General features: G+C 35.0%; 1 protein-coding gene across 1 annotated transcript in view; it reads left to right on the top strand.

Annotated features, from left to right (window-relative positions):
- Nucleotides 1-13839, top strand: part of SEMA3D (semaphorin 3D) — a gene marked incomplete at both ends in the record, with an annotated part of 140803 nt that overhangs the window by 115291 nt on the left and 11673 nt on the right. The window contains 4 exons of the mRNA XM_080700828.1: nt 803-891; nt 3922-3963; nt 7174-7331; nt 9761-9825. Coding sequence (XP_080556954.1) covers nt 803-891; nt 3922-3963; nt 7174-7331; nt 9761-9825 — 354 coding nt within the window. The remainder of the gene's footprint in view (nt 1-802; nt 892-3921; nt 3964-7173; nt 7332-9760; nt 9826-13839) is intronic.

The raw sequence follows: 13839 nt of genomic DNA, 5'->3' as shown, positions 1-13839 counted from the left end.
TACATAGATGAAAATTATATATTTCCTGTACTCTAACCCCAGTGTTCAGAAATTGAACAGCAGCTTTATTATAAATTAGAGTGGGATTTCTTTTCTTTTTCTAAAGTGTTTTCATTTATTATTTTTCTGTATCAGAATGCCAACTTGTGGAACTATAAGATGATGTACATGTACTTATATTATTTCAGAATATCAATTTTGGATTTATATTATTAGCTTTGTATTGTCTTAAGTTGAACTAAAATAATTTTAAACAAAAGTTTAATTTTTGGCCCATTAACAATAATGCCAAAGGTAGAATACATGTGAAGAGATAGTTATCTCCATGTAGCTTTAATGATCCTCTTCTATTACTTAGCATTATTAAAAGAATATATATCTGTGCTTTTATGGGGAAAATGGATAAAATAAGCATTGAATAAGTACTTATTTTCATTATTAAAGATTTATATCTTACATTCTGTGGCTCAGAAGTAGAATGCTCTGGGTCCAATCCCTGCTACAAATATATATATATTTCGATGTATCTTTTAATAGTCTCTTTATAATGTCTGTTCTACTAATTGAAAGCTATACCGGTTCAGAAGGGTAAAATACTAAGCTTCATTTTTTACATGCTTTATTAAATTTGATTTTTTTGAAAAGCATTTAAGGAAAAGTGTGGGAAGCAATTTAAAGGTTTCTAAGAATTTCAACTGAATATGAAAATAGAAGCTGCTGCGTGATTTTGTTATATATATATATATATATATATATATATATATATATATATGTAAATTATATGTCCATATAATATTTTTAGATATTGGAACTGTCCTAAAAGTTGTCAGCATTTCAAAGGAGAAGTGGAATATGGAAGAGGTAGTACTGGAAGAGTTGCAGGTATTTAAGGTAAGACTCTGCCCAGAGTTCCAGCAGAAGACAGAGGGAAACCAAGAAGTCTTTGTTATACAACACACTTGTTTAATACATCATCGCTTTTCCTGGAAAAGTCTTTGAAATTAGCCTTTTTAGTTTTCTTTTCCCTAAGCATTGGAAAGAGTTTTATAAGCAACTGAAATATGGGACTCACCTTCCTCTAAAGAATACCACTGAATGGGGAGCTCCTGGGATTGCCTCTCATTACTGCATTCTCTAAGCATATAGTCAGACAAATTGCCACATTAAATGAAAGCCTGGGGTCTCTTTTACTATCCAGATGCTTTTTTACTTTATAAATTTAACTTTGCGATTTTTCCCCAATTGGATTTGAGAAAACTGAAAGAGTATATAAATCACGTATCCCTGCTTTTCTGTAAGGAAATTAAAAAAAAAATAAAAGTAGGTTTCATGATAATAAGCCTTCCTGTGTGTTAAATTCCTCGCAAGCTCCATCCCCCCAGAATTAAAAGAATTAGTATGTCCAGAAGAGTTCTCTAAGTTTAAGGAATGTCTTTGACTTTTTCAATAAATTGGAATTGTGTTATTCTTTGTAAATGCTCGAAAGAATTTAATTAAAATGATTTTCTGAAAAATAATATCAGAAATAAAATTGTACTTCTTAGAAAAGCTTTCTCGCAATATATTGCATTCTGTTACATTTTTGTTGAAAACATTTGCTAAAAATAGGTTCCACAAAAATGCTTATTGCCTTAAAAGAGAGTAGAGCCCTGCACTGTGGTGAGCTCAAGTTAATTAACATGCCGGGTTCCTCAGGACTCTGTTTACATTGTGATGATAATTCTGGTCAAGAAGTTAACAGGAACAAGACCCTCTATCTGGCCTCTACCATAACAAAAACTTTGGTGGTTCCCAAGGGAAAAACTGATGTCAAATATAAAGGTGAACTCAGGGGCTTAAATTCCCCATAACACACATAGGTATTTAGAACAAGTTTTACTCAATGGTTGTTACACAGTGGTCAAAAGATACTGTTTGACTTCCGTGTTAGGATTTTTAAAAATGCCATATTTTATCTCCTTGCCTTTAAAAACAAATTATTGAGTTATAATTTATATACAACAAAACTGGACACAATTAATGTATACCATTTGATGTTTGACCACTTTTAAATGTACAACAAAAAGTTATCAGAACTTTTCTCCTGTAAAATTTTACAAATTTCTTTAAATCTTCAACATCTGCTAAACTGAGCATGGTAGAGCATGCTTGTAATCCCTGTACTTGGGAGGCTAAAACAAGATCTCAGTCCTGGACAACCTTAGATACTTAGGGAGGACTTCTGCAACTTAATGAGACCTTGTTTCAAAATAAAGAGTAAAACTAGAAGTGTTGGCACAGCTTGTAGTTTGTAATCCCAGGGAGGTGAGACTAAGGATGGCAGTTCACAGACAGCCTCAGCTATTTCATGAGGCCCTCTGCAATTCAGTGAGACACTGTTTCAAAATAAAGAATAAAAAATAGGGCAGGGGGTGTAGCTCTGAGGTCAAATGCCTCTGGGTTCCATACCCAGACCTGCAAAAAGAAAAAAAAAAAAAAAAAAAAAAAGAATAAATTGGGCGTGGTGGTGGGCCCTTGTAATCCCTGCCCTTGGAGGTTGAGACACTAGGATCACACAGGTTCAAAGCCAGCCTCAGCTACTTAGTGAGGCTCTGAGCAATTTAGTGAGACCCTGTTTCCAAATAAAATATAAAATAGGTCTGGGAATATTGCCCAGAGGTAGAAAGTCTCTGGGTCCCACCCCTACTACCACCAAAAAAAAAAAAAAAAAAAATCAAGAATAAAAAATAGGGCTGGAGGTATAGGTAGAATGCCCCTGGGTTCCATTCCCAGTATTGCAAAAATAAATAAATAAATAAATAAATAAATAAATAAATAAATAAATAAATAAATAAGGTTGAAAGTGTAGCTCAGAGTTAGAAAGCCCCTGGCTTCAATCCCCACTACTAGAAAAAAAAAATCTGCTAATATTTGTCAATTAGTAAACACAGGCTGCTGATCAATGAAGAAAAATAGTAGCTATATGAGAGACCAATGCTTTTTCATTTTTTTTTAATTTTTTATTTTTTATTTTTTATTTTTGGTGGTACTGGGGGTGGAACCCAGAGGCTTTCTACCTCCAGGCTATACTCCCAGACCTGTTCTGTATTTTGTTTAGAAACAGGGTCTCATTAAGTTGCTGAGAGCCTCACTAAGTAGCTGAGGCTGGCTTCGAACCTGTGCGATCCTCCTGTCTCAGCCTCCCAAGTGCAGAGATTACAAGCGTGCACCACCACGCCCAGCTCCAGTGCTGTGTTTTTTTTTTGTTGTTGTTGTTGTTTTGTAATCCTGATCTTTTTCATTTGGTAGCTTTCAAGTTCACACTTCTGACTTTCCCTCACATCATAGAGACAGAAAAGTAGGTTTCATAATAGTAAGCCTTCATGTATGCTAAATTCCTCTCAGAATATATTCTCTACTGAATATAAAACTGGCCCTAGTTAAAATCATGAAATTGTGTGCATTGATAACTTGTATTGCTCCATAAAGAATGTGGTCATCCACAAGCAGCACTGTAACTTTTCAGAACTCTGTTACTTAAACAAGGTTTTGTATCTCTGATCTAAGTAAGAACAGAAAGAGGCAATAAATAATTATGGGGATGTTCCTGTCAACACGAGTTTGAATTATATGGAAGCAGTTAAGATAAGCAGGTTTAGAAGGAGGAAACTTGTTAGTAACTGGGAATAAATTTCAATGCTGAGTGTTTCCTCATACTTTTAGGGAGTTTTTCTTTAAAAGATACCTTAACTACTTACATCATTTCATTTGTGTTAAGGCATACATTGAAGAAAGTAGCAAACTATAAGAACCTTCCCTCCCCTATATAACGGAGCTCAAACTTTTACTTCAGTTATCTGTGGCATAGGACAAAGCAACATATTGGCTAATGTAGAAGTCAGGTGATGCCTATCTTTATTGACATTTAATTTCTATTTTCAGCACCCATCAGTCATCTTGAACATGGAGCTGTCTCTGAAGCAGGTACTTTCTAAATTTTTTGTGCAAAAATTAACCACAAAAGCAGTCCGTTGCTTGAATCAAAGTTCATTTGAGGAATCCATTGAAATTAGAAGTTAAATGGTACATAATGAAGAGTTTTAGATTATTTGTTTCTCTTGGTATTGACTAGAAACCATTGTTTAAAACTTGTTTTGGGAGAATGGAGGCAATGTTCATTAGTTGAACCATATTAACTGAACCTCTTTTCTTTGGCTCTTAAAAGTTGAGCTCAGTTTTCTGGTCTTGTGAGGATATCTGTCAGATTCATAAAGAATACATGTAGGAAATTAGTCCTAACCATTAAAAAGAGTTTTTAATTGGGATGTCTAGGAGTTAGAATATAGTCCATGGTGATGACCAACCCAACAAACCTTCAACGTACTACTCAGTATTTCTTAGAATCAATTTCCTCAGCAAAAAAGCTAGGAAATCCTACTAGGTTTGTTGTAAATTTAAATAGGATGTTCTGTGACAGTGTTTTAGAATGACACATTATAAGTATAAAGTAAATGGTAGCTAAATATAATAATATGTAATGTAATTTCACAGTTCCTTGGTATGATACTCCAAATTTCAGTTGATTTAAGATCCATACTTGATGGAAGTGGTGGTATATACCTGTAATCTCAGCAAGTAGTTAGACTGAGGTAGGAGGATATCAAGTTTCAGGCTAGCCTGGCAACTTAGCAAGATCCTGACTCCAAATAAAAAATAAAAAGGATGAAGAATTCAGCTCAGTGGTAGAGTACCACATTCACAGGTACACACACAAAAAAATTCAATTCCCAGTACCACATTTACAGGTGCACACACACAAAATTCACATTGCATTGCCATTTTTTTTAAATTTGGTATTGGGGATTGAACCCAGAGGACATTCTACCTCTAAGCCCCTAGCCCTTTTTTATTTTTTATTTTGAAAAAAAATCTCACCGAGTTGATTAGCCTCGAACCAGCAATCCTCCTGTTTCAGCCTTCCAAGTACTGAGATTATAGGCATGTGCCACTATACCTGGCTTGTGTTACCATTTCTGTGTGTACCAAAAAAATTAAAGGGGAATAGTTTCTTTTTTAATCATATGAAAATAAATGTTCCACATTAAAGTGTTGCTAAATTGTCTTAATTTACTCTACCTTGTGGGCAGAGCAATTATTAGATCAAAGACAGAATAGACTATTTTCTTCTGATCTTTTCCATGAATTCATTTATTCATTCAACGGATATTCCTTGAAGACCCACTACTGTGTTGAGAAATGAATGGATGACACAACATGAGCATCCAAAATCTCCAGTAGAGCTGAGAGACAAGAATACTAGAGCAATACAGTGATAATGGATAGAGAGGTACTAGAAGAGCAGAGAGGAGATGGCCTGAAAAGGGAACCAGAAGGAACAGGGGAAGGGAGGTACCAACCAGGGCCCAGAAGGCTGTTGTAGTTAACCAGAAAAAGCAACAGGGGGTGGGGTGGTGCAGGGAAGCTTAAACCAAGTAGAGAGGGAGAAGAGACCACAGCCTATTCTAGTAAGTGTGTATACAATTACAGCAAGGCTGGATGAGTATTCAAGGAGGAAGAGAGTTAGAAATGAATCTGGAGTAGTCAGCCAGAGTCAAGATTAGTCATCTCCTCACTTGTCCTCCCAAAATGGTTAATGATTTATCTTAAGGACAATAAAAACCCCAAAGGATTTTAAGCAGGAGGGTGCCATGATAAGATTTTCTTTTTTAGAAAGGTCAGTCTGGAGTGACAGTGTGGAAGATGGATTGGGTCCTGAAGTCCACAGATGTAGTTAGGAAGCTTACAAGTAATCCCTGGAAGAAATGATAAAAACCAAAACAAAGGGAGCAGCAGTGGGATGGGGGAGGAAGAAACAGATTAAATCCTTCTGTATGAGATCCTGGGGATGGCATGGTGACAGACTGAGTGTGCACGAAAGAAGTTTCCAAGACAGCTTCCAGATTTCTGTCTTGGGAGACTGGGTGAGTGACGATGCCAGTGGAATAGTGACTATGCCATGGTGGAATAGGTGGGGTAAATTTAGGCGTGCTCTTATGCTCAGGATTTTGTTGTTTTTAAAATATCCCTGAGTTTTTATACAATTAAAAGTGTAAATACACGAGAATAGAAAAGAATGAAGTTCAACATTTCATTTAAAGAAAGAAACCATAAAGATGAAGAATGTCTTAGAAAGAGATAAGGAGGAAGAAGAGTTTTTTCTTCTTGAGAGTTTTAAGAGAGGCAGGGTCACTAGTGCCATATACTATATAGAAGTCAAGTAAAATAGACAATAAACAGTGTTCCTTACAGTTGGTCTTCAGGAAATCTTAACTGGTAGTTTAATGGGCAGTGAAAGTATAAGACAGGATTCTGCAGGCTGAAAATGTTACTTATGCTAATATCTATTTCTTAGGGGTTTCCCTCTAAGTAAGCTTAGAATGATCCAGTAGAGTTGGACTTGAGTTCCTTGAAGATAAAAATGATGGTTTATTCACTTTCATTATCCTTCTTTTCCACCACAACTGCAACAGACCCTCAAATAATTACATATAAGGAATAGTGTATTATTTCAGGATTAATTTTCACATTCATTAGCTTTTTTTTTTAGCATATCCTGTAGCTTTTCATTTGCGGTATGCCTCTAAAACTTGCTTAGTACTTTCTCCATAGTGATACCAAATACTTTAAAACTCATGATCTTTAGAGGATAGTAATTCATTAGCAAATGAAATGGACAATTAGAACCGGAGACAGTTCCATAAATCTCTTCTCTGTCAGCTCTCATTTAGGGAGCTATGACAGAGAAAGACCATCAATTTTGCCATGGCATCTGTGCTTGATATGATCTACCAGAGTATATTTTTTTTTTTACTATTGAGAAAGAATTTGACATCTTAATTCATCAGTCTAACAGCTGTTTTTTGACCTACTTAAATTACTGCCAAGCTTACCCGAACTTTATAGAACGCTAGCCATTTCAGCATCAGCATCTTCAAACCACAGTCCTACCAGAGTAGATGTAATTGATTGACTGATTTTACTCTTCATTATGTTTTTATACAACTGTTTGCAATGGGCAGGGCACTGGGGAGAGAGGGGATAGATTTAGTGCTATCATGTGACACTTAAGGAAGGGAAGTTCTTAAAAATTATCTGAAAGATGCTTCTAATTCATTTGTTTTGCCCGATTTGCAGCAACAATTGTACATCGGTTCCCGAGATGGATTGGCTCAGCTCTCCTTGCACAGATGTGACACTTATGGGAAAGCCTGTGCAGACTGTTGTCTTGCCAGAGACCCCTATTGTGCATGGGATGGAAATTCCTGCTCTAGATATGCACCCACTTCAAAAAGGTAAGAGGCACATCCAAATATCTGGACGCCTTCCTTTCTATAAGCATCTCAAACAAATGTCTTGTCTTGTAATTGTTAAAGAGAAATATATACAAAAACATAGTACCTAGAAGGAATATTAAAATATTTTATAGTTTTACATAAAACTAAATTTTGAAAGAAGATGGAAGAGATGTATGAAATTCTGAAATGTGATACTTGAAAAAAATCTGAAAATTTGTTTATATTTTTGTTCACTTATGTCAAACACCATTAAAAGTTTGGCTTTTCTCACCAATTTCCTTTTTTGTATATTCCTCCCCTCCTTTCTAAATTTCAACATACTGATGCATATTATTTTGCCAATAATTTATAAATACATGTGTTCATAAAAGTACAAATTAAATATTGCTCACAGTATATCCAGTGACTTGGTACAATTTATTTTTACTCTAACAACTGTAATTTGGTCAATTTCTGTCACTCAATTATACTTCAATAGCCAATGGTTTGCCTGCTGTTTGTAGTTCACTATTTTATGAACTCTTAGAAGTAATGCTATTTTGAGACAAGAATTCCCAGCTAGGAACTTATTCTGTACACATATGTGCAAAAGACCACAAAGTTTTAAAATATTTTAGAACTATTGTTAGTAGCAAGAAAACTGGAAAAAGGTCTGAATGCCTATGGATATGCCTAATGCCAGCTAAATATATTATGATAATTATTTTAAGTATGCATTATAGTAACGTTATTTTCTAAAGTATTACTATTCAAAAGGTATTTCCCTCTAGAAAATATGTCAACATATTGTATATGCTATATTTTTTATTCTTTAGGTTTTTTAAAAGAACTAAGAGGTGAGCTTATGTTAGTCACACTACTAGATATATACTCATTTCTTTTTACAAATTTTACTTATTTGTCATTATTAATTCTAGAAATCACAGAATAAACAAAAAGTAAAATGACAAATATTGCTTAAAATAAGACACTTTGTATATATATTCCTTTGTATTCCTGATACAAATATAATTGGGTAGATATCATTATCCGAAGTTAAAAGCAAAAAGTCACCAACATTTTATCATAGTTTTTCAGCAAGAATATCGCATCATAGTGAGTCTTTGGGGAATTCTTTTCTGGAAGCTAAAAAAATCAGAATGCTCATTAGTTGGCAATAAAACTTCAGTTTGATTAATTGATCCTGTTCCTTAAGAAGCCAAGATTTAAAAACATTCTTGACCTATGTACCTTATGCCATCATAACTTTTTCCTTTTGTATTTCCCAAGACTCTATCTCTGACCCTATAGACAAACCACTGTGATGCTTCCCATTACCTAATGTAATGTCCATGTGAGTCTAAAAATGTGTGCAGTGGACAAATCTTTCACAGGGTTGTCATCTGGTCAGTAATGCCCTTGAGGAACACCTTAGATATCCCAGAAAGTTTATCATTACTTCTCTGTAGGTAGACTGGGGAGAGTAGGGGAGAGGGAGGGGCAGAGGCATGTTAATCAACGGATACTAAGTTACAGTTAGGAACAAGAAGTTCTGGCATGTTCTTACACAGTAGGAGGACAATAGATGACCATAGTGTACTGCACATTTAGAAAAACTAAAAGAAAGGACATTGGATTTTTTACCATAAAGAAAAGATAAGTATTTGAGGAGCTAGATATAATTAATGTGATTTAAATGCTACCCAATGTATGTGCACATTGAAAAATCACAAGGTTCCCCATTAATTGTACAATCTTTATACTTTTATGCATCCGTTAAAATGAATTTAATATAAAGTAATGGTAAATAGCCAAAGCAAATGAAAATACATACTTAGATGTAGCGAAAAATATTTCTTTTTGCATATACTAGTTACTGTTTTTCTCGTTAAAACAAATCTGTGCCATAATGTAAAAGCCACTGTGGTATCATTATTATTACTACTACCAGAAAAAAAAATCTGAACTGCCTGTCAAGAGACAAAAATAGCATGTAATCATTCATGCCGCATCAAACTTGTACTTCAGTTCCAGATAATGTTTAACTTATTGCCCAATCAAATCTATATAAGTGAATCTATGCATAGTAAAATGTTTTGTATTATAAGGTCCAATAACAAACCAGAAAAAGACTAAGAACTGTTATGTTTGTATCATATGTATTAAACATGGATTCTATTTATCTTCAACCTGTTCCTTTGAGTAAGTCATCAAGTCAGAGAAAAATAATAGTAGTTAAATAAAATTAAGGTTATCTTAATGCAAAATGAGATTTATTTCACTAGGAATTTATTATCAGTAGTATTCAATGTTAGATTAGAATATTTACCTGCATTTAACTTGAGATAAGACAAGTTCTGAATTTGCACTATTGGGGTGAGATGTAGCTTTTCTATTTTCTGATTATTATGCTTGAAGCTCTAATCAGTTTAATGCCCTCTCTGTAGGCGAGCTAGACGCCAAGATGTGAAGTATGGGGACCCAATCACCCAGTGCTGGGACATTGAAGACAGTAAGTATAAGTCTAATATCCTTTTCCTCTCATTTAAAAGGATAAGCCTGGTATTTGTATATCTTTATTATTTGATGACTCTAAACCTCTATTATATAGAAAAATCTTGTTTTGTGTAATGCTTAAATTCTGGAAAAGCAACAGGAAATTTTACAAATCAACCCTTGCCTATGCACCTAAGCAAATAATTCTTTGTGGTCATGATTTGTTTTATGTGTCTTTTAAAATTCCTATACTGTAACTTTTGTTTCCTTTTCACTTCCTTATCCATCCTTGTAAAGTTGGAAAACTGCTCTTAGAGATAATGCAGAATATAGCCAAAAACATTTAGACATCTAGAATAAACCCCCAGGGACCTCCCACGAAAGCCTGATAAAAATGTAGGCACTTATTAAAAAAAAGTTTTAAGTAGCCTGCACTTTATTTATATTAACTTGTTAATTTGTGATTCATATAATTGTTCTGAGTATACTATGAGACAAAAAAATTCCTCAGAGAGCTTCAGATTCTTTAGGGAGATATCATAAGGCACAATTAGTGATGTGGGAGTAGTGAAAAGAGAGATCACCAGAGGCTGTGTGGCTCAGAGAAAAAGTTCTTAGAATGGAAGGTCTTGAATGAGTGGAGAGAGGTGAGATGGGGGGACAAAGAGGTCTGCCAGGTGAGTCTGAAGATGGGGAGAAATTTAAAAAGTATATAATTCAGAACTTCACTCACTTTCCACACTCCAGCTCTGCCTCAAGAGAGGAACACACACACACACACACACACACACACACACACACACACACACACACGGGCAAGAGAGCACTTTCCTTCATCACACTGTTATTAACTACCCACCAGTCATGTAAATAACCCAGTATTCATCATTCATCATTTATAACTGAGGGTCCAGCCATGTTTTCCTTACTTCACAATAAGGCAGTTGTTTGTAACTCATCATTCAGTTCTTTTAAAAAGTAAGCTCTGGTCAAGAATAGTGTGCTTGCCTTCTCGTTCTAATGTGCGGAGGACTCATTGTCATACCCACTGTTTGTTTACTGATCATTACTGTGTGCTGTGCATGCAATTCTTTCCTTTTTTAAAAATTATTTATTTCTTTATTTGGTACTGGAGATTAGACACAAGGGCATTGTACCTTTGACCTACACCCCCAGCTCTTTTATATTTTTTATTTGAAAACATGGTTTCACTAAATTGCTGATGGTCTCACTAAGTTCCTGAGGCTGGCCTCAAACCTGCGATCATCGTGTCTCAGCTCTCAAGTACTGGGATTACAGGCGTACTCCACCATGTCCAGCTGTGTGCAGTTTATTAACTGTGCATATTAGGGACTGTAAGAGAAAGACCCCCACATAGATTGAGATAAATTTGTGGCAGCCTCTATATTCTTTCTGTTCACTAATTGCTAAATACTGTCACACTGCATAACTGTTAATAATATAGAAAAATCATTACATCTAGTTGAGCTATGTTTAATGTTAAACAAACAGAATCTTTCACTTAAATTATATGTCCTATATTTTAAAGAAATATTCTAGCCATTTCACTATGAAAAAATAATTTTGACCACAACCCGAAAAACTGGAATACTCTTTTCTAAATTTTCTTATACTTAATAAGGAGTAAGTCTACTTAAATATACTATTCTATACAACTTTTACATGTTTAAACATTAGATCATACTAGAATGATATATATTATATTATATGCATGTGTAAATATGTGCATTTATGCTTACAGACATATTTTTATGAATTGAAAGCAAGAAATTTAGCCAGGCTTGGTGGCGCACGCTTGTAATCCCAGTATTTGGGAGGCTGAGACCAGAGGATTACAGTTCATGGACAGCCTCAGCTACTTAGTGAGGCCCTCTGCAACTCAGTGAGACCCTGTTTCAAAATAAAGAATAAAAAATAGGGCAGGGAGTGTAGCTCAGAGGTCGAATGCCCCTATGTTCCACCCCCAGACCAGCAAAAAATAAAAAAAGAAAGCAGGAAATTTAAAATTTAGAAATGAAACAAACATTATTGGAAACAACAATGAATTGATTTTTAGCCAAACTGATGTAGTGATGACTTTGTGTTAGAGTCCGTTTTTACTGATTCAAAAAAAGAATTTCAGACAAGCACCTCACTATTTTATTTTTCCAGGTGATTTCACTAATGTATTCTTTATGAATCAGTCTAGTTGAGGTTTTCTAAGCACTTGTGATATGACCTAACAATCAACCTGTACCCTACCTACTTTTTCAACAAACTCACTTTCTCTGGACAACAGTACCGGTTACTATGAATGCTCCATTCTTCTCTTTGTGATTGGTGCCAGTCATCCTCTGTGTACTAGGAAGAAACTTAGTAACTACCACAATCACAGAGTTGCTGGAGATAGTTGACAGATCACAAATTTTAAATAGAATCCACACATCATGCAGGTTGGATGAGGTTAATTCACAGTGGTGCCAGCACAATTGACTGAATGATTGCAGGTAAAACATAAATAAGGTCAAAAGAAAATTCTAAATAACATACCTAACCAAAGGATATATGTGCACTCATGGCATTTGATGATAATTTTGTGAGCTTTGGCTCAGGATTCCCATAGGTGCCTTAAGCCTTAGTCCTTGGTTGATACCTAACTTGCTAAGTAAGCCCATCTGTAGAATTGAGATATCTGAATATATGATGATAAAATGCATGCTTGGGCCAGGCTGAGCAGCTGTCATTTTTTATTTGATCAAATTTGAGCTGCAGATCTTAGATCCCACATGGGACACAACCTTTGGCTACTCTGGATGGAATGTATTTCAGATGGTGCAATGGATTTACGAGAATAAGGTGTCTGAGACACTGCTTCTTAACATCCAACTAAGTACCTCATAGCAAGTGCATGTTAGGCTAAGGAGTCTCTCTGAAAAAAAAAAAAAGAAAAGCAAAAGAAAAGAAAAAAAAAAACATTGGTAGATAATACAGATGAGCTTCAGGTCATGTGGCATGTTCTCAATATATAATTTTGTCAAACATAAACCACTGTACTTTCTAACATCAAAGTTTCTTAGTTTTATCTAGTCAGCTCTGTGAACAAATTCAGACAGAATTTCTCTTTAAAAATAAAGTAAATCACTCCTCCAGAACTAACTACAAAATAAGTTACATGTCCTATCAATACGAATTGCCAATAAATATATTTTAAAAATGTTCTACATCACTAGCAGTCAGAGAAATGCAAGGCAGAACTACAAGATTCCATTTAACTCCAGCTAGAAGGAAAGTCATTAAAAATGCAAACAGTACTAAATGCTGGCAAGAATGTAGAGAAAGAGCTATACCAAAGATGGGCAGGGTGGCACACTACTTGTAATCCTAGTATTTAGGAGGCTGAGACAGAAGGATCACAGGTTCAAGGAAAGCCTCAGAAAATAATGAGACTTTCATTAACCTAGTGAGGCCCTGTTTCAAAATAAACATAAAATAGGGTTAAGGATGTAACTTGAAGGTAGAATGACTCTGGCTTCAATCCCTACTCACGCGTGCGCGCGCGCACACACACACACACACACACACACACACACACACACACAGAAATAGCTATACCACTCTACCACTCCTTGGTATCTTTTCAAAAGACTTAAATTAAAAATAATATAGTGATATATGTCTATTTATGTATATCCATGCTTAGCAAAATTTACAATAGCCAAATTGTGGAACTGGCCTAGGTGTCTGTTAATAGACGAATGGTTAATGAAAATGTGGTATATATACACGATGGAATTTTTCTCAGACATAAGCAAGAAAAAAATTATTTCATTTGGAGGGAGATGGATATAACTAGAGAACAGCATGCTAAGTCAGATCAGCCAGTCTCAGAAAGTCAAAGTTCTGATGTTATTTTCATATGTGGAAGCTTGAGGAGAGTGACCGAAACAAGAATGGAAGGGGATGAGAGAGGGAGGTAGTGATAGGAAAAGGAGGAACTGATGAAACATTTGAAATTATGTCATGCCCATAT

Source organism: Muscardinus avellanarius (genome assembly GCF_963383645.1).
Source record: "Muscardinus avellanarius genome assembly, chromosome: 9".
Classification (NCBI taxonomy): Eukaryota; Metazoa; Chordata; class Mammalia; order Rodentia; family Gliridae; genus Muscardinus; species Muscardinus avellanarius.
This window is presented reverse-complemented; position numbering and strand designations above follow the sequence as displayed.